We start from the raw sequence: 22,770 nt of genomic DNA, 5'->3' as shown, positions 1-22,770 counted from the left end.
TGAAACCCAGATAAGTTGTATCACTTAGCATCCAGGTTTTCAGTCAATTTGCCTTGATTTCTGGGTGCTGAAGACGGCCAATTACGCGTACAGGCAGCAGCAAGGCACAGATAATCACACCGGAAACGAGTAAGCTAAATGTTTTCTGTTTCATCTGTTTTGTTACATTTTGAGATCGATTTGCTTGGGTTGTTTCTGCCATTGATTTAATAATACAGTACAAGAGCTAGTTGTTTTCCGCTTCTTTCCTGGCAGGAAATTTCGCTTAATTGCTTACAGATAGCTTGTTCGTTAGTGTTGGGAATATCTCGGCAAACACTTCAGGGTCGCTGTGCCATCTTGTGCGTTAAACAATATCCGAAACATTTTTCCAGCGGATTTTGGATCGCCTTACACTGGATTAAAACCGCCAAACCTTTGAGAGAAACAAAGTTATATGTTAATGCAGATCTTAGTTATTTATGTCTTACAGCACTGGAGGTTGTGCCCGTTCTTTATGAGATATTTATGTATTGCTTTCCTTCATCTCCGAAGCATTTCCATCGATAAACAAGTTGTACCATATACATTTCCTTGTGTGGCCTTCATAATTATCCAACCCTGTTTGTGTTTGCTTCGATTTGAAATACTGAAAAGATAGTTTTGCAAGCTGAAATCAGGATCTTTTAAGTTGTATAGACGACGCACACCAGCAATAGGTTTTCACTTCGTTTAATGTCTCACCTTAGTTACGTAATTGCCAATGTGATTTCATTTTTATATTTTATATTTTTAAAAACGCTTCCTTCAGTAATAATTTCTGCTTTATATTTGGTGATTGTACGCTTTATTTAACTGGATTATTCGTATTTTGAAGCGCAGTTAGTCGACTTTAACGAGTTTTGAGCCAAATTCATAAGAGTTAATAGCGTCTTTTTAAGAGTACTCCTGAGAAGGACTTCTATTGTAAGTAGTGAATGATGGTTGGAAAACCTCAGCGGAAGTCACAGCTAACAACAGTAGTCTCCCTCAGGACTACTCTCACTAGGACGACTAGACTACGCAATTTTAAATGTTACCCCCAGGTTCAAACCATTTATGGAATTCTATAGTTTAAACTTAACAGACCACCCCTTTTGATACAAAGAGCGTTTCTCTTCCCTCATCGTTCTTGCTCCGTCCGTTAACATATACCCCCACACTTATAACCATAACTGTCCTGTGGATCGTTAGCATCGTGGAAGGCTTTTTGCGAAACATTATTAGGGAAATTATAGGAAAAGACGCCCGCGTACTCCGCGCACTCTCCGAAGTAACCTTATCCCAAACGAAAGAGACTTACAACCCATAATCCCCCTCTTCCTAATTCTCATGACAGTTACTGTCTTTCTGCCCAGCGGTATCATACTGATTTCACATGCGTGGATCTTCGTGATCTCCTTCACCCCAATTGCGTGAGAAGAGAATCATTCAAGAGAGTCGTTTAAGATTATAATATTCACTCTATCCAGAACTCACGAGTGAGATATTGTCTTTCGTCCTTGTGCTAAATCAGTCTAGTCACTGTTGAGGGTAGGAAGTGCTTTTTCGGGTCACTTTGTAGTGTTCTTGACAAAGACGCAGAATTGAAGAGTTTACTTTGAAGCCTCCACAGCCTCCTCCAAGGTAAAAGAATTCGATAAGTCAAACATGTTCATTTTATCTAACTTTTATGAATTATGATGCATGTCTGACTCTAAAGCTGACGTGTAAAGCGTGAGCCCCTCTTCACTCACTCTGAAGAAGGGCTGTTGCTCGAAACGTCAGCTTCAAAATCTCTCTACGGTGGTCATTTTACATCATTAACTCAGTCAAGATGCAATGAGCAGAAGAGCGTTCGAAGCAGTTCTTAGAGACTCACTTGAAAAGTATGTCGTATGGAACGAAACTTAAACGAAAAAAGTAGTATACCAAATGGGGGTAGGAGCGCTAACCACCCAACTCCTATCCTACTGCCGACATTCGATGTTTTCATATAATATTATCGTACAATTTTTATAATATATTGAAAAAATATGTTCGATGTTACCATTTCACGTTTATATAAAATTCCCTCATAATATATTGAAGGAAGATTCAACCACGTAACGCCAGTAGAAATTGGCATACTGCTCACGCGTTGGTGTCCTTCAAACAGGAACTTTCCCAAGGAAATGAGTCATTGTTGGTCTGTCTTTTTTAACTAATTATAAGCTTCAAATTTTGTCTACACAATGGGAAAAATATTTTCCATTTAAAAAATATATTTGTAAAGTAAATTTTTCTTAAAAAGTTTCTTTCGGTGTTTAGTAGTGTAACGCTTGTCATCAAAGCAAGATAATGACACTTTTTTCAGCTCGTAACTGCCAAGCTGATGGATTTTGCTTTTCATAGTTTTTATTTATGATACATCTGTTCGTCGTTGAACAGTGTATTTTTATAGTCGTTGTGTTTAATAACATTTTTTTAAATGCCTAAGGTTGTTTCGGCTACGCCTCGAGCAACTCTAGCTTCTTGAGTGCTCTCCAAATTTCCCAAATGCTTCATATCTCGATGAAAGCAGAGGTGACGTATGAACCAGTTATTTTATAACATTTTCAACCCGATGGTTTAAATGTTGTAAAAGGGTTAATATTCCCTTTGCTACGCCTCAGCGCGATGATAATTTTGTTCACGATCTTGTCTTAGATTGGTCAAAAAACTGACAGGTGAATTCATGCGTGTAAATGAACTTAATTTTCTGATTGAATATACAATTCTCGAAGGATTTGTTTGCTGACGTCGTGAGCGTGCACAAGAGGAATATGAAGCACGCTCACGCAATTGAATTTGATTAGACAACTTTACGCGCTGTTATAAAATCCTTATGAACATCGTCTGTTTGTATTTGCTATGACAAAATGTTGGTGTCTGTAAATAATAATTTTGCCTCGTCATGGTATTTGCCTTTGATGTAATTGTAATGGAAATCAAGATATTTCATATATGGCTATCTTGTTGTTTATCTCTTCGCTGGAACTTTTCAAATCGTCTTCTAGATCAAACACATCGAGGACCGTTTTTGGTGAGCTGTTCAAATAAGCTGTTTTGGTTGTTGGACCATCTTGTGTCATCTTTTCTTAGAGCTTAAACAGCTTAGTATTTCAACAAATTTAAAACTTTTCATCTGTTGCATCGCCTGTTTTAGTCTGTATGCAATGGCTTTTCTTGTTTCAGTATTACGTTTTAAAGAATCTGAATCGTTTCTGATGGCTATTTCAAATTATTTTGTGTATCTTTTCAAAGCTTTGGTTTTCTCTTCTATTTTAGTTCTTGGTGCAGGAACTGGCATAATAATTTTTTATTGTACTTCGTTTTGGTACTTGTTTATATTCATCTCTCAAAAACAATAGGTACACCGGAAACACCCCAATGGCGTGACAAGAGAATCGTTCAAATTAATCGTTTAAGATGATAATATTCACACCCTCTCCAGAACTCACGGGTGAGATATTGTATTTTGTACTTATGCTAAATCATTCTAGTCAATACTGCGGCTAGGAAGTGCTTTTTCGGATGACTTCATAGTGTTCATGATAAAGAAGCAGAATTGAAGAGTTTACTTTGAAGCCTCCACTGCCTCCTCCAAGGTAAAATAATTCGATAAGTCAAACGCATTCATTTTATCTAACTTTTATGAATTATGATGCATGTCTGGCGAGTCATTTCTCCAATGATACTTTGACTCTAAAGCCGACGTGTCAAGCGTGAGCCCCTCTTCACCCGCTCTGAAGAAAGGCTGCTGCTCGAACGCGAGCTTCAAAATCTCTTTACGGTGGTCATTTTACATTATTAACTTAGTGGAGATGCAATCGACAGGAATGCGCTCATGATATATTGAAGACAGATATAACCATGTCACGTTAGTAGAAATTAAAAGATAAATAAAAGCCCCAAATTTTGTTTACGCAACATTCTTGAATCTGTTTGACACTCTTGCGTGGTGCCGCTGCAACTGGTCTTTTCAGATTGTTTTTCTTTTCTTTCGTGATTCTTTCATCTTATCAAAGAAAGACGGTTGTAAGTATAAGTTCGAATACGTAAAAGCTGAAGATATGCCTGATGACTACAAGACGTAGTAACACAGTTTCTCAGAGGACTAAATTATTATCAGAGAAAGAAAAGAAAAAACTTTCATTGGAATGGGGAAAAAAATGAATATGTTTGCCTAAGATGTGATGAAAAAGTGAAAGAAATAAGTACAATCATAGTAAATCTTGCAAATGAACTTACCATTATTCATTAGCAGTTAGATATTGCGAAAATCACGTTTATAACGTTTTCCCGTACACTGTACGGGATTTAAGCTTCCGGTCATCAGAAATGATTTTATGTCTGATGGCTTTATTCTTCAATAATCTTATGAAAATACTTTACATAATTGTTTAATATTTTATCTGTTTTAAATTGGCAATTACAATGATCATACCTTATTCTAGCACCTATCATGAATTCAACAATGGAACATATGATGTCGTCATAACCATTGGATATCATACATTTATAACCAATCTTCCTATATTTTTAATATCTGGTTACTCAGCCATGTATCCTATCCCTTTTTCTAGTAGCTTCTTCTCTTGTATTTAGTATCTTTATTCTTGCCACATTGAGCAATAATGATAGTGTCAAGATATATTTTTTTCTGATGAATGCAACCACCTCGTGATGTAAATCAGTCTGTTTCTCTATTTTAAACATATCATCAAATAACTTGAATATGTTTGTCTAAGATGTGATGAAAAAGTGAAAGAAATATGTTTTGTTACATATTCAAATAACTTGTACTGACCATATTTTTTGATATTTAGTAAAACCTTACTTGTAACCCAGTGTTTGAACTTTTTAGCTGATTCTAGTTTACTTGATTATATAAGAGAATGAAAACCATTTTCATTGATGAATATGGTATGAAGTGTACACGATTTTTTATTTTCATTAGTCTTAGCACGCCATCCGACTATCAGACTCCGTGAGATTTTCTCCTTATCATTAACATGAGCCAAAATAGCTTGTCTTGTGTTAGCATAACCAAGTATCTCAGCCACTTCTATACCCTTGAATCATATATTGTTTTTCATCAACATAAGCTGTTAATTCAAGAGTCAATTCATTGTTATTGTACACCTTTTCAATGAAAGTTATCATATTGTTATTTTTTAAAATCCACAGAATGGCAAAAGAACAGCTGAAGCTGTGGTCGCCGAATACTATCTATTAGTAACATATCTTTATATTTTTTTATGATATATTGATCAAATCCTTAATTGGTATCCAACTATAGAAATCATAATCATATCCCTTCCATTTCACAAGAGCTTGTTTCTTCTTGTAATCCCTTCTTTTGACTTTATTAATTCTGAAAACTTCTTGTGTGGCTTTCAATAATTTCAGCTCATAGCAACTTCCTTTTATTTCTTCATTATTCTAGCCTTTTATTTTATATTTTTAGCATACGAAACTTTGTGAACCATAAACATCTCTTCTGTCCAATATGGAGTATATTCCTTGTCAAATGTCTTTATCTTGTATTTTTATGTTCTCACCTTATCACAAACTTTGAATTTTGGTTTCTTAGTTGTATGCATATCACCAAAAGTGTTTAAATAAACAGTTCCCATGTTCTTCTTTTTGCTTGCTTCTGTTGGTGTCATTTCAATGCTTGAATTTTTTTGTGTTGTTGTATTTTGTCGTGTTGTTGTATTTTGTATTTGTGGAAGTTTGTTAAGATCCTGTGTGTTCCCTTGAACTGTGAACTGTTTCCACATTCTCTGTATTATTGGTCTATTCTATCATTCAATAACACTGGATTTTTCTTCATTTTCTGTTGAGGACATTCCTATGCTGTATTTGTTTAATAAATCCTTGAGATGCTTGTAATAGAACTCTTTACTTTTATCAACCCACAGATATTCCAGCTGCCTTCCTTCTTTGAACAGGTTGTTGAATGCCTCAGCCACAGTTTCACCTTTCTTATCTTTTAAACGTTTTATCCATCCATATTTACTGAAAACATCAATAACCAGAAGCATATATTTATACCTCTTGTTCCATTTACTAAATTTCTGCATGTCAACCACATCTGCACTCCACATCTCATCAACATCATTAACAATAACACGCCGTCGAGTGAAATCCCTCCATATCATATTTCTTGCCAACCAATGACCCCACTGTCTTTCATTATAAGGTACTGCATCAAGTGCTTTCACCATTTTTCTATTTGCTTTATTCTTACATTTTTTGTCATCTTTGCTCACAGAATAGTCAACATCATGTTGCAATGCGATAGGATCTGTTTTTCCAGTTGGTTTATCATGGATCTCAAGTATTTCAACAGTATCTTTATCATATCTCAGCTTTTTGTCAAGAGGGTTGTATGGTCTTGTGTATTTATGTCCAGGAAGTGTGAAACCTGATTTTGGTTTTGGCAATTTAGCAATTGCTTTGTGGATATAAAGACTGCCACCATGATTTGTTTTTTTTTTTGATACATTAGAAGTGGAAATATCAAGGACTTGATCAATGTATTTGTCAGCCATTCCTTTTATCTTCTTTTTTGAAAAATCAGATTCGATAGCCTCTGAAGCACCAATCCTACCAAGATTAAACAAACCTTTCATACCAGCTTTTAATGCTATTTTACCAAGGCTATAGTTGTTAGCAACATCTAAAAATCCACCCCCAGGTTGTGAGGGCTCATTTAGTTTCCCTGCTTTACAAATTTGGTTCTAGTTATACCAAACATCTTTTTGTATTCATACCAATAGTGTCTTTCGGTCTTGATCCAAGAAACGGTGGAGTTGCTTGATGCATACCTAATCTTGGTGCTCCAGTCCCACTTTTATTTTTAGTGCTATTGCTTGTGCTTGATTTTGATTTTGTTGTACTTCTCAGAACTTTTCTTTGTGACATTCTAATGCTTCCAAATAAACCTGTTTTAGGTGAACCTCCGCCATACTTGCTAAAAGAGATCCCAAAAATCTACCTGAATGTGTCTTAGATGGTTTATCACAAATGCCCCACCCGTCTTAAGACTGTTCAACATGTCTTGCTTCTGTTTATTTTTCAGTAATTGTTAATATGCTATCAACTGATCAATTTTATTTTGGGGGATGATAAACCCACCATTTTGTATACCATTTCCGGAAATCTTTTTAACTATTCGAGAAGCATCTCCAGAAGCCAATCCAGCTAAAGCAGAAAGGCCAACTGTTTTACCGATAGTCAGAACTTATGTTCCTCCAAGTGATAGAATTGTTATTAACATTAATCTACTAACTTGTTTTCATGTTTGTTTTTGCGAGTCAGATATCCATACTTTTATTTAAATTGCGGTTCTTATTCAGTTTATTGACAATATTTTTTGGCACACAATGTATCAGGTCAATTCAATGCATGTTTATGCAGTCTCAATAAGCACCACTGAGATTCATTTCTTGCTTTCCGATAGTTTTAAATAAATTATATAAAGCTGTGTCATTACTATATACATTATATATAGAGTAATCAGAACCTCTCAAATCTAATGATAATTGGATATTCAATAGTACCATCAGATTTCTCGATTTTGTTTTATAATGAATAAATTCGTTAATCCTTAAATAATTCCACACTCCAGGTGCAAATATCATCTCACTGAAGGTTGAACCACCGTCGGAACTCTGGCTTCATCTACTCGTTTGATCGTTTGATTTTCATATTTCGTTATCCTTCATTTATATTTCCATTTTTATACGATTGAATAATCTGGGATTTAACATCTTTTAATTGATTACTTTTAAATTTTGCTTGATTTATAATTTTTGTGAGAATTTCTCAGTGGGAGTATCTGTCATATCATCCCTTTTTTGTTGTTTCTCTGTATCATCATAATTTTTAATATCCATCTCATCTAATGCCATATTAACGATCTTCTCCATTAAAAACATGGTCAATCTCTTCATTTTCTTCATATTCTGGTGGTAACTCTGGAACACCATCATTGGCTTAATCAAATAAGCCTTCGAATTCATAATCTGGAATTTTATCCTCAACTGATATATTATAGTTAGGAGCTTCACCTTTCCTTTTTCACTTTCTTTTTGTTAATTTATTATCACCAATAACTGCATTATCCGATATGTCATCCAATTTTGCGGTTATTGTTTGGAACATTTTCTGAAAAGATGTTTGACTTGTTCTCTCTCCCGATTGATTTTTTAAAATTGTGTCATTTACAAAATTAATTTTTTTGCCTAAATCGGTTTTTCCGTTTTGCAAGTGCTCGCCATTGAAGCAAACTCGTATGCAATTAGATTACATAATTCCACAAATGACAAGTAAAAATTTGAGATGAACTGACAGGTGTACTCATAGTTAAAATGAATTCATGTAATCTTATTGTATAATAAAAATACCAAATTTCGACATAAGAGATGATGCTGTCACGAATTATATACAAATGTAGGACTTTATGCCAGATCGATGTTTTAGAATGCTTACATATGCTCCTTGTGTTGCTGGTAAAACAAACCTTCTTCTCTATATGATCTATCAATTGTTATATTATGATAAAATATTTTTGTATGCAGGGCTCGAAATTAGCACTCGCAAACTCGCGAAATGCGAGTGGTTTTTCGAAGTTGCGAGTCTAAAAAATATCCTCTAGCAAACATTTGCTAGTTAGGTTCCTTCTTTTGCTAGTAAAAAAAATCTTACTAGCAAAACTTTGCTAGTAGACAAAAAAGTTAAGTTCGAGCCCTGGTATGCTAAACAGTCAAAATACCAAAGCCTTGTAAGAACATTTCAACCAATAAGTGATGAAGCTGGTTACGAGGTCATTGAATCAAGTAATGACAAAATAATTCCAGTGTCTGGGTTGACCAATGACAGTCAAAAATTGGTAATATTTGATGATTACATTTGTGAAAAAAACCAAAAGGATATAATCGATTATTTCATCAGAGGCAGACATGAAAACTATAGTATGATGTATCAGAGTCAGTCATATTATAAAACGCTAAACAATTTGACTTAATTGCTCGCATTTTTGTTTGTTTCATTTCCCATGCAACAATGAAAAATCACTCATTTGCCGTGAAAATAACATATCCAAACAACAGTATGCAAAAGCCACTGAAGAGCCATTTTCATTCCTTTATACTTATAAACCAAGAAAATTCATCACGAAAAATGTTAATGAATCAATATAATTAATGTCAAAGAGGCACAATCACATGAAAGCAGACATGCTGCGAATGTTAATTTTGTCAATACAATTATCAGTAACAGTAATGCAATCATTACCACCAATTATCAGTAGTGTGTTAATGACAGATTAAATCATTCTATTGGCATTACAGATCAGAAAAACATATTTGCATACATCATGAATAAAAGTGGGCAGTTCAGTGACGAGGATGACATCACCAGGGTTAAATTTATTGATCAAAACTTTCATCAATGCAATAAAAAAATATGAAATGAAACTCCATTTGGATTCCAGCAAAGGGTATTATTTATCTCATGTTGGGTGAAATACGTATGAACTTACAACTGGTGAATATAAAGTGGTATTTGAATTATACTTCTTCTCTGCAGCTATTGACTACTCATCAGTTGACATATCATCCACAAGTAGTGTTGAGACAATTTCCAGGGTGTCGTTCGTTGGGAAGGGTTTTAGGGTTAGGGTAAGGGTTTGGGATCAGGAGCTCTTATCAGAGCTGGTTGACCAAACGTTTATAATATACAACCCAAGACATCAATAATATTGAAAACACAAACAATAAATGGTTAGATATAAGTATTTTTTAGTTAACCAATGTGGCAAAAGGTGATACAAGAAGAATGAGTTCACAAAACAATTCTGAACAATTATATGGGTTAGTTTATGGTTAACCTCTTATCTAAAAAACTGGTTAAATTAGTATAAACATATATTACACATGAGCTGCAAACAGAGGAGTGTTATAAACTTCAACCATATAGACAAATCCTATGGTAAGGATAAGATAGATGAAATAACATCACTGAGCAAATTTTTACCATTTGAAGTTCTGGCTATACAGAAAACTCTTTAAGAGATTAAAAAAAACTGAATATGTTATATAATTTATCATCAACCTATTTAATAATTGCTGGTATTATAGCTGGAGGAGTAACAATGAATCCCATTGTACTTGGCATTATAGCAGGCAGTGGGTTGATATTGAAAACATACTGTAAAATGAAAGACTTTAAAAGAAAAAGATCAAATTATGTTGATGTCCTTTTACTACCCATGAAAAAACACTTATTGCATTAAGATCCTTTATGTGAGGAGTGTGATTTGATAAAGAGATTTACTTGAACCAATTAAAAATTGTTGATAATATTATCATAGACCTGTGTCCATTAGTTGATTCTTTTGAAGAAAAGTATAAAGAGAAGTTTACTTGTGATTAATTAGTGTGTTGCAGTCATTACTAATTAGTTTCAAAATATTGCTTCAGTAGCTGCGATAGTATTCAAGGGTTTTCTTTGATTTGGTTACTTTTACGTAATCTGTATGAATTTGCATATCATTTAACATCTGTTTCATGATAAAATTGCAGTCATTACCAATTAGTTTCAAAATATTGATCCAATAGTTGTGATAGTATTCAAGGGTTTTCTTTGATTTGGTTATTTTTATGTACTGTAGTAATTTGCATATCATTTAACATCTGTTTCATGATAAAATTGATGTTAATCATGCGTTTTCTATCACCTTTGATCTGTGCTAAGACATTGTTTATCTTATTTCTGTTATTTGCCGTTTTATAGCTGTCATACTTTTTGGTTAAGTTAAAGATTCCCTATTCAAGGTAGTATTTTCTGTGGTGTATTGATATTCTTTCTATTTTATGTTATCATGAAAGCTACAGAATTCTTGTATTGAATCATAACCATCAATTTGTCCGCAATTGATGCAAACAATCACATGATCTTTATTCTCTAGGCATTGATCATCACAAAATTTTTATGTAATGACTGATTGTTCCTTTATTTGTTTGTTACAGAAGGGACACATTATATCCTCCAATTTGGCATGAATTATTTTATTACAATGCATTATACCATAATATTATAAGAGATTATTTTTGAAATTATTTGCAGTTTGTCCTTGGTTTCCTTAAGTCGTATTTTATATTTTGTTACTCCTCTTCTGCTTCCAATATATTACTGTCTGTAAAATGTCTTATATTGTCCTGCTCATCAAAGTAATGAGCATCATGGTCTAGTTCACTATTATCTTTAAAACTGCTTTTAGAACAATCATCTGAATAACCACTGTAATCACTGTCTGAATATATTTCTTCTGAATCCATTTATATTAATATATTACATAAAAAACCAAAAATATGAGCCTATTTCTTGGAATACAACTCTCTTCAGTTTTCTCAGAATTCTTTCTCTTTTATTATATTATGAACGCATTTTTTATTGATGTGACATGGTAACATCGGACATCCTTAGTCAATATACTATATTCATTTTATGATAATATGATATGAAAACATCAAATTTTGCCAGTAGAACCCAGGTAAAAAATCCCAGGTGTGTCCCATTAGGAATCCCACCTTTTTTAGGTGGGATCCCAAGTGATCCCACCTGGGATTATGGAACATCCTGCATGGGATCCCACCAATTGAAGTTGGGATCCTGCCATAGATTCCTGATAGCATCCCACCTGGGAAATCACATCCCAGGCAGGATTAAACCTAAAATCCCACCAATTCCCTCCTGGGATCCTGCCTCAAATTTCAGATAGTTTCCCACCTGGGAAATCATATCCCAGGTGGGATCACACCTGGGATCCTGCCAATCCCAGATTGAACCCTACATACTAAAAATTTCAGATGGCTTCCCACTTGGGATTTTAAGAAAAATCCTTGGAGGGATCCTGCCTATCACTGAAGACCACAGATTTATTAAATGTGCCAGATGAGATAATTTATCAATCTCTTTTGTAACCCGATCCTTCAAATTAAGAGGATAAAACTTTCTAGGTGAGCTAGAGACCCCATCAATCCACTAAGGGTCCAAAACTTTCCAACTAGCTATAGAACATACTGACACCTCCAGTGGGACCCCATTATCTTACCCAAGCTGTTGATCATACATGATTCAAACAGTACATGAATACACTGACTATATGTGATAAAGATTTCACAATTTATTTGCAATGAACCAGCATGTGCAAGGCTATGCTCTAAGAAAATTTTAAGGGAGCCCTTCCGGCTCCCAACCATTCCACATAAGAACTGTTTCAACCAGGAGCAGGAAATTGAAGTACTGATCTGTGTAACTTCTAAAGAGAGAGGTAAACACTTCTTCTGTACTTCAGCCAGTCAAGTGAAGGCTGACATGGCTTTTCACAAATGACCATTTTCTATCAATCTTTAGAAGCTCACATCCAGCTCTCAACAAATGATCCTTAAAGTAATCTGCCAACACTTGAACTTCTTCTTCACCATATGCAGACAGTTCCATCTCATCTTTTGGCCAATGTCTGGATCCAGTACTGCTGCAGCTTTCAGGACAGGGTCATTCTCTAAGTAGTCGAGCCTTTCTTACACATTCTGGACAACATCATCCAACACTCTCCGCTTTTTTACTTCAAACTCTTCAAGATCATTATCATGTTTGACAATGCTGATCTCATTAAAAGAATCCGTTCCTTCTATCTGCTGCAGGAAATGTTGTAGTCTTGGGCCATTCGTCTTTTTCATTTTCATAACTCTCAGTTTTTTAATTTTTTTCATACACTTGTAGGAAAACTGTGGGATTGTGGAAAAGCTACATTTTAAATCGTTCTCTGAAAATGAAAACTTTCACACCGCGCGACAGAGTGTGATGCTATTTTTAGCGGTGAGCTTGTGTTATTTTTCAAAATGGAAATTGTGCTTCTTTGGATATTTTAAAACCGCTTAAGAACTTTCATTCGAAAGCGCCAAAATAAACAAGTGTAAATATGAAATCGTTATAACCTCAGTTCTCGCCAAATCTTCATAAAGTAATTGCAAGTCGCTTAAACACCTACAAACAAAGTTGGCTTGCGGGAAATTTGCATATACAAAGAAGCTCAGTTTGATATAAAGATAAACGCGCTACACTTTCCAAGTCCATCGAAACACTGAAATAAATCAGACATTGATCATCTCAAGGAAAATCGCGGTGTTCAACACATATTTTTGCAATATCTGTGCAGTTTATCACGTGTGAAGTGAAAGGAACTACTGTTTCAATAATTATTGGAATTTGGGTTCGTGTGAAATCATGTGGAACGAAACGTTACAGTAATTTCGAGATCTTCGAACGTGAACAATTCGACTACGTGTCGCGTAAAATAATACTTTTCTGCTAGTAACGCATATAAATCAATCAAGTAAAAATGTAGCAATCACTCGCTAGATTTACCACAGAGGCGAATGCTGCACAAGCCGAGTGCCCGGCTGGGCAACCGGAATACTTTTTCTGTCGCCCGGGACCAAATGTTAGTCGCCTGAGGCGGCCGGGAGCCGCTAGAGCACAGCCTCGACTGTGCACAGGACGAAATCACATGTTTCCGTATTTCTGAAACGTGGCGGAAACATGCAACTCCATGTTTCCGTTATGTTTAACATGCACAAAAAGTGGTCCGGTTCCGTTGTATACGCAGCAACGGAAACGCGAGAAAACGTCACGAAACCGGTAACGGAAACACAGGTTATCCGTCGTGTTTCCAGAACGGTTTAACATGTTTCTGCCACGTTTCCGTTTACGGATTCTTGCAATTTCGTCCTGTGGTGTTTGATGTTGTTTCAATTACAAATTACTTAACCGAACAGTTTTAAAGAAGAACTGCTCAACCCAGCATTTTACTTTTTCTACATAATTTATGCAGTCCCTTTACAGTGTAATATGGCTCACGTTTAAAAAACTTTGGCTGTTGTATATGAAAGAATAGAAGAAAGACAAAACCTCAATAATTCATGTTATAAAATATTTGACGAAGAAGGTAACGATTTAAATTCTGCTCTCTCTTCAGTCAAATTTTTCAAAGCAAAGCAGGGTAAAATTTCCACACAGCCCCCGTACTATATTATGCATTCAGTTCTTGGGTAGACAAAACAATGACAAAAACAATACTTTGCCCTTGAGAAAACAGATTTGTTTTACAACAGTATGGGGTTGTGCGGAAATGTTACCCAAAGCAGGGTCAGAATGTTCCCAAACGTGACCAAAGTAATCTTGAAACCTTACTGATAGATTTACTTCATTGTAAAGTGTAAGCTTAAGAAACTGCAGCATGCAAGTGACCGATTCGATTCTCAGAATTATTCAAGTTCCAGTTGCGCCGAGCGTTAGGTAAGCTTAATTCAAGCCGTTATACTCTTTGATAAGATTTTGATCACGTAACGAATATCGCAACTTGTACTCACCACAAACTTTCTAAATCCTAGCTTTCTCAATGGCCACTCGATCGTTGTTTGTACCAGTCGATATATGTCAACTGTCGTCCCTTCTTTTAACTTCACGGCGCCAACGACTTCCTTTCATTTACAACACTCACGCTGTTCTCGTTTTCCCATTGAATCACAATAAACCCATCTTTAGAAATGTTAAATTAAACAAAAAAAAGAAAGAAATAACGTAAAGCCCGAGCGATCAAGCGATTAAAAGTACATTCAAAGATGAGCGCCAAATAGAGTCTTTTTTGTTTCCGACACGGGCATGATCACGTAGATGGTTTGGGAATTATCACTGGCTAGCAAAGAAAATCCACTGGCTTGCCCTTTGCGGTCTCAAGAGAAGCGCGCAAAACTATTCTGTCTTTCCTGACCGGTGCTGTTCTCTTGGGTGATGGATACCTTGGATCCAAGTTCTGACGATGATATAAATAATGATGTGAATTCACTCTATATTGAAATAATCGAACAAGAATGCACGATTTGTGGCCGAAAGTTGTCGAGGAAACAAAGACTCGAACCCACTTGAGTTATGTTCACGGCAAAGGTGAGAAACAACACAAGCCAATCACAATTTTGAATGTGATTACAAATTGTACCCTCATTTTTTTATAAGAAAGATACCACATTACGAAGTATAAGAGATACCTAGATAATCCCAATGTACCAGTACCCAAATCAATAATACTTGACCTTAACAAGCGTTCAGCAACACGTTCCAACACAGCTAGCCATCTCGATTCCTCAGTCGGTCTTTCCACTGAACTAGCAATGGTGCCACCAGAATCAAGTGCGTCTTATAACAAAGAAACATTTGCACGAGAGACAGAAGCAACTATATGCGATTACAGAGGTGCATTGGAATTCTCGTCTACAAATGGTTATGCACAGTCCGAAGCGTTCCCGAGCTTGGAAAGTGGTGTAGAGAACGAAGATACAAGGTTGTCATTTTTTTTACTACAAGTAAAATTTTATACCTGACCTACAAAGTATAAAACAATTTTTTGATAGCAGACTCAGAGAAGAACAACAAGTAAACTTTATGGCAGTCATTATTGAAGTGTGACTTGCACTTTTCATTGGTATATAAAGAAGGACTTGTATTTTGCACCAAAAATATAAGTTAGAAGGTCCAGTGATTGGGACATTTAAGAAAATAAGTTATGCAAAGAAACTCAGTTTATACTTCTCACTACTAACAAGTCTTGTTTTAAAAATATTTTAGATCAGAGTTTCAAATAAAGCAAATTGAAGAAGTCATTTAAAAGGTGTTATTTCTTGAAGGGAACAGTGACCACCTCTGTCTTATCTGCATGCCAAATATTTGCAGAGTGTGTGGATGATCCATGAGTATTGGAACTCTTACAAAAATGTTTTGTGAGAATAAAAGCAGCCAAACAATTAACAGCAATCAGTCATGAAAACAGAGCAAAAGACAGAAAAAAGCAACAACAATCATGAAAAAAGAAAGATTGATTAGGTGCTGAATTTGTTAGTCTAAGGCATAAAATTCCTACTAAGAATAATCAGAACAAAAAGTCTCTGACAGTGCTTGAGGCAACTGAGCTTGACTGATCCAAGGTTTTCTAACAAAGGCAACCAGTAGTGTAGACTAGGGAAGTAACTTATGTTAATATCTAACAAAGTTCTTTTGGGGAAGATTAACAATGTAATTATCAAACTGTTAAGAATATATGTATATATAATATATATATATATACTTTCATTCACTTCAATGCAATTATTGTTACACATGTAGAAGTTGTGTACCAAGGAACAGCTGATGAATTTTTTTTTATTTTGGCACATCTGTGGACACAAGACATTTTGCATTGCAATAAAAACTTTTATGATCTTGGGCTCCAAGAGTCCTTTGAGGTTAGAAAGCAAATCTGTGATATGAGTACATTGGATTAATTGGCAATTTGCATTAAACAAAATATGCAAATAACATGAAAGATTAGCGGTTGCCGCGAACATTCCCTTAGGGGATTCGCCCCTGTACGAGACTATGACACCTTCCTGATTTATTAACTTTTATTTGAAAAAAAGCTTTTTTCCAAATAACTCGGCTGCTTTTGAAGATTTCAGAATTTTTTATGGAAACGTTTGGTAAAATGTTTGAATTCAGTTTAATCCATGAAAAGAAAAAACGATTTTTTCGGTCTCTTAAGGTGGGAAGTAGCCTTCAATTGTGACAGCATGAGTCAGCAAGGTCCTTGTTTTCGAGAGAGAATTCCACTGTATTATGTTCTGAAGATACAGGAGTATCATTTGACACTTGAAACGATTGAGTAGATATTTTGATAATACATTTCTGGCGGCTATACTAAAACAAAACGGTGCCGTTTACAAGATCCCATGTGAATGCGGCAAAGTGTATGTCAGTGAAACAGGGAAATTCATGTACGAAGATTTACCTCTGTTCATGAAGTAAATGGTTTTTGAACATCAAGGCATACGGACCGCTTAGGTCTCACTTAGTGCAACCTAAAGACGCCCTAGAACGAACAAAATAAAACGGTGTCGTTTGCAAGATCCCATGTGAATGCAGAAAAGTGTATATCGGTGAAACAGGGGAGATCAATGCGAGAAAGGATAAAACAACATGACAGAGATAAACGGTTTGCTCCAACTGAGACCTCTGTGGTTTCGGAGCACGCTAACGAAACGGGGCATATTCCTACTTGGAGCAAGGTTAAGTTTGTTGATCGTAACCCTCAGTAATATACACGTAGGGTCAAAGAGGCTATCCATATAAGACTTCATCCTAACAACATCAATAGGGATAATGGAATCGAAATTCCCGAGGCTTGAGTACCCAAGATCAAACAACACAACAGCCGATCATTGCGGACCTATGAGGGAATACCACCTAACAACCGGAATGATAATGAGGATTGAAATGCACTAACAGCAGCGAACCAAACGTGCTACAAATAGCGACACGTAAACAATCGACTTCATCGCCTGATGAAGACTAACAGTATTGCAATCTAAACGTCGCGATTAACATCCAAGGTGACTCCATCGTGAGACAAACGAATAAAGTTCATCTTCTATCTTTCACCACGATGAACAAAAACCACATATTTTATTACAATGATTGGGTATGTTCTGATTGGACTTTGGACGTTATTTTCATGGTACGTGAAGGAATATAAGTTTGGCGTGTGCCATGTGAGTAGAGGAGCGTTGTGAGGTAAAGAAGCGGAAAAAACACGTTTTAACTTTAATGGTACAAAAAGTTAAATGCGAATCTTTCGCATCCTGATAAAATTTGACCTTAGTCGACGAGCCTCTCGCGAAGGCCAAAAACCATCACACTTATCAAAGGAGCCCAAAATTTCTGTTTAATGTCATCTTTTGCGCACAGCCCCCTGATCCACGGCATCATTTACAAGAAATCAATACCCAAACGCTGTGATTGATACAAGTTATCCAAATGCTGTGATATAATTGGTGAGAGACACATACCCTTATGCGGCATTAGATTGGTGCGAGATACCTACCCTAATGCGGCGATCTGATTGCTGGTGCGAGCAACATGAAATAAATGAAAAAAGAAATAACTCAAAAACATGCGGAGCTTCAAAATACGCTTAACGAATAGAGGATACCCAGATGAAGGTTTTGAGAAACGCTATGACTGAATGCCCGCCAACCGGGCACGGTCTAAAATAGACAGAATTTCCACTGAAAGATTCTTTCAAACGACTAAGCGATAATAACGATAAAATTGCATTTAAAGATTATTACATCATTAGGTGAAAAAATGTATTGGTAAAAAAGATTATGATTACCCTAAAAGCAAGGGTGATTTTAATCATCTAGTCAATGTCCTAAAGTCATGGGAAAATTTTCAAAAGCAACAATTAAACTTTGATACCAATATAAATTGTATAATCATTAAATCGGGTATCAAATTGGAACAAAAGAAAGAGGATGTTGATTTACTAGAAGAAGAATTATTCATGTCTAAAAAAGAATTATTCATGTCTAAAAAAGAATATGGTGTTTATAAGCAATATTTAGATATGGATTTAAGAAAAATATTTCTTATTGAGTTCAATATCAGTTTGTAAATTATACTATAAAACATCAAATATAAGACTGTACGTAAATTATCATTAAATTAAAGAATCAATTGAAGGTTCAAGGTTTCAATTTTAGAACCAGTACAAAATAGAAGCATGACAATAACAATAGATAAATTAATAAAACATTTCAAACTGCCATACGCGAATACATGCGATAGTGTACAAGGTCTGAGCTGAAGTAAAAAAAAATACGATTTTTTGTTTGCAATATACCATAAAAATTATGTTGATAGATGTTTTTTTATGTGGATCGCTCTAAGAAGAAAAAGAGACCTTAAAATCGTACAAGTCTTTAAGATTCGAAAGAAAAATTAATTTCTCTAAAAAAATCGTCAGTAAAATTACATTTCACTCAAAAAAATTAATTGATATCAACAACAGGATAAAAAAGTAGGCAGAGGAAAAAAAGACTACATCGACACTGAATGGTTCAAAACACAGTACCGAGATAATAAAGCTACTTATTATGTAAAACACTGTTTGAGGTTTCAATACTAGAAGACAATAAAGTAACAAGCAATATTACTGCCGATAAAAAAGGCAATAGATAAGTACATACAATTATAAATTGTTAATTAATGTGTATAAAATGTAATGTCACTAGGAAATAGAAGAAATCTCATGGTAAACTCAAAAGGATATGACGTCACGATCCATTAACAAACCAAAATCCAAAGTAGTTAGAACGCCACGACACAGCTGTGTCGACCCATATCTTACAAGTAACACAATCACAATCTCTTCAATAGAGAAGATATATAGAGAATGATACATGTGCGTGTATCGATAATGAATTTCTCTCAGTTCGAGTGTTTAACTCGATAGCGAGATATCGAGTTGAACATGAGAAGAGAAATTTCATATCTACAAGCAACCACGTACTATTTTGTTTATTATATAAACACAATAGCCCTTAACCGCACTGAAGATGGAAAAATGCGTTGAATTCAATTTGAAATTCAAGAAATGTTATAACATAGCCAATAAATTTGTCTAATCAAATTCAATTGCGCGAGCGTGCTTCATATTCCTATTGTGGACGCTCATGATGCTCAGCAAACAAATCCCTCGAAAAAAAAATTTTCCATCGGGTTGAAAATGTTATAAAACAATTGGTTCATGCGTCAGCTGTGCGTTCGTCGAGATATGAAGCACAGGGGAAGTTTGGGTAGCACTCAAGAAGCTAGAGTTGCTCGAGGCGTAGCCGAGAGCAACTCTTACGCATCTTTCGTGCTCTCTAAATTTCCCGCGTGCTTCATATCTTGATGAACGCACGCTGACGTATGAACCAATTGTTAAATGATATATAGTTTTTCCAAGAATTAATTCCATATCGTTTTCCCAATAATTAGTTGTCAGCAACTGAAGCCAGGTCACAGTAATCCAAGCTCAAGAATCATTTGACGAAACCTCTGCGATGTCTAAGTTGTGCCAGAGATTGGAGGAAAAATGCGATCACACCCTTAACGATGCGCAAGTTGTTGAAACCATAACTTGTCAATTTGCAATGTTACCCCCCATAAAGTGTATGAAAATAAATACTTTTGTTCATTTTGGATTTCCGTGTTTTAGCCATCGCAATATAATATAAAACAAGGTTTCCCACTCACTCACATATTATTTCCATTCGTATTCCTAAAACCTGTTTGAGCTAGAATGACAAATATATAAAATTCCTGCTGATACAAGTTTTTTCTTTTAACAAATTCCTAGCGCCTAAATGTTTCCAAGAGAGCATTTCAGTCAAAAAAGATGATGCACTCAATGAAAACTCTCTCTAATTTGTCTTTCAGGCTCGTGACAGACGTAGACGTGCCAGCCAAAAGCTTGCAAGTGATAAGCAAAATCCTCCCATGTAAGTCTGCGTTTTTGCTATTGGACCTTTTTAAGAACGTGCCTAACAAGAATCGGTGGAAGAATATTACCACTTTGCTTCATGGAGCGTTCGACTCTACTGGTGGGCACGATTTTTATTTCATCGTTTTTCTTGATCATAACACTGTGGAATGAAACAAGCTATCCACGATTCAAGCCTTGGAACAAAACAAGCCATCCACGATTCAAGCCCTTGGAATGAAACGAGCAACAGGACAGAAATCGCATCCGATCGAACTTGCTTCAGTAATGACACCAAAATCATTTTGTTCTACACTCCTTTTTTCGGTGACAAACCATGGCCCACAGCCAAATCCACGGAAGAGTATCTTTCGAAATGTCCGACCAAAAAATGCAAAATAACCTATGATGTACGCGATATAGGAAAAAGTGATCTAGTTATTTTTCATGTTCGTGATATACTACGTTCTGTTACATCGGAAAAAATTCAACAGATTCACAAGAACCGGTCCCCACAGCAAAGAATGGCGTTTCTTACCCATGAATCCATTGTCAATGAGGCAGATTTAAAGAACCGTCTTTCTTGGCCGGAGGGGTTCTTTAATTGGACAATATCTTACAAAAGGGAGTCAGATATTTACTTTCCTTATGGAGCTTATTTTCCCTTGCCGTCAGCTGAGAGACCAACGAAAATTCCTAACTATGCAGCTGGGAAAACCAAATCTGTGTCATGGGCTGTTTCAAATTGTGGGAGAGCTCGAGATAAGTACGTAAAAAAACTTTTGAAATACATTAAAGTTGATATATATGGCGGCTGTTCGGGAAGATTTGGCCAAAACAATAATTGCCCGCGATCAAGAAATTGCGATGATATTTTCAGCACATATAAGTTTTATCTGGCTTTTGAAAACAGCGTGTGTCCTGATTACATTACTGAGAAATTTTGGCGCACATTTGGTTGGAATTCAGTGCCTATAACACTGACAAGAGATTTCTATACACCAGATATAGTCCCTCCAGGCTCGTTTATAAGTGTGCAAGACTTTCCATCTATTAAGGCTTTAGCGGAATACCTGTTGTACCTCGACAAAAATGACACTGCTTATAATGAATACTTCACATGGAAAAATGAATTCGTCGCTAGACTGATGACTGGATTTCCACATACAGCCTGTGACGTATGTGATGCTCTTCACGATGAATGTGTTAAACCCAAATTTTATAAAGAAATCTAGTCTAGTCTGGGGTAATTGTGGCAAAAAATTATCTAACAAGCTACTAAAACTACAAAACCGAGCTGCACGTGTAAAAAAATTCATCAAACTATGACGTAGATGTCGAATCCTCGGTTACCCAATAACTCACGTGTAAATTTATAAGGTAAAATGATGAATCAAACTATTCTCTGAGGGACTCGGTAAACAAACTTGTTGTCCCCTTTCCAAGGACTAACCACTTGAAAAATAGTTTTAGTTATAGCGGCGCAACCCCATGGAATAGCTTACCCTGTAAAATTAGAGAGTCTGGTTCATTTTACCAATTTAAATACCTTCTCTATCGTAATTTTTAAAAACGGCATTCACGGAAATCAGGTTTTTAAGTGGCACATTGTTGTAAGTTAATATAATTTTGAGATTAGGATTTTTAGGTTCTTAGGATAATAGCCATTGTATTGGAATTTTTTGCACCCGATAAGTTTTTACCGTGTATAAATAATGATTAAATAACTAGATAAATGAATAAATTTGATGTTCAAATGTAACTTCCAGTCCCCCCGTGCAGATAGAAAAAGTGGATCACTGGCGTGAGTAACCAACAGAAGCTAACTTTAGGAAGGGGTCCACTCCTGGGCTCTCTGAACCGGGTCAAGGCTCGAGAAGTTTGAAGTGCGATAATGAAGGAGTTGAAAACAACCAATACTCCATTGGCTACAACAGCAAAAAATGTTCAGTAAAACTAGGTTTAATTGAATGAAAATCCGAAACAGGGAACTGAAGAACTGAATTTTCCGTAAGTTTCAAGTAGCCATTACCTTTTATTTTCAATATGCTTGATTTGAAGTTGACCAACATCGGTTTAAGCAGCTTTTATGAAGAAAATAATTTTCAATCGTTTTTAAAAATGCCGCTTTGAGCTTCCGTGGGAATTGGGTCTAATGTTAAAAACACGCTTTTTATTAAAACGTCCCTTAAGTCTATTCAAATTGAACTAAAAAATTTCCCTTCCGTTTCCTCATTTCAAATGCTCATTTGTAACTAAAACTTCCTTTTTAGACAATTACAACTTCTAAATGACTGTGGATATAAAAAATTCATATCTATGAACTGCAAATTAATAAAGGA

General features: G+C 35.5%; 1 protein-coding gene across 4 annotated transcripts; it reads left to right on the top strand.

Annotated features, from left to right (window-relative positions):
- The first annotated feature begins 1,343 nt into the window (after positions 1–1,343).
- Positions 1,344–22,190, top strand: LOC113675673 (core alpha-(1,3)-fucosyltransferase). 4 transcript variants are annotated; one of them, XM_089202912.1, is made up of 3 exons: positions 1,420–1,644; positions 19,945–20,118; positions 20,386–22,190. In XM_089202912.1, the coding sequence occupies exon 3, from the start codon at positions 20,599–20,601 to the stop codon at positions 21,661–21,663; it is 1,065 nt and encodes a 354-aa protein (XP_089059038.1). In that variant the 5' UTR covers positions 1,420–1,644; positions 19,945–20,118; positions 20,386–20,598; the 3' UTR covers positions 21,664–22,190. The 4 variants fall into 4 exon arrangements, 3 of the variants coding, with proteins under 3 accessions (XP_089059036.1, XP_089059038.1, XP_089059037.1); XM_089202911.1 differs by lacking the exon at positions 19,945–20,118 and adding an exon at positions 3,522–3,626; XR_016185579.1 differs by lacking the exons at positions 19,945–20,118; positions 20,386–22,190 and adding an exon at positions 12,448–15,751 and having other exon boundaries at positions 1,344–1,644.
- Positions 22,191–22,770: the final 580 nt, after the last annotated feature.

Source organism: Pocillopora damicornis, chromosome 4 (assembly GCF_964200805.1).
Source record: "Pocillopora damicornis chromosome 4, jaPocDami1.2, whole genome shotgun sequence".
Taxonomy (NCBI): domain Eukaryota; kingdom Metazoa; phylum Cnidaria; class Anthozoa; order Scleractinia; family Pocilloporidae; genus Pocillopora; species Pocillopora damicornis.
Note: the sequence above shows the minus strand (reverse complement) of the source record. Positions and strands in the feature narration are given on the sequence as shown.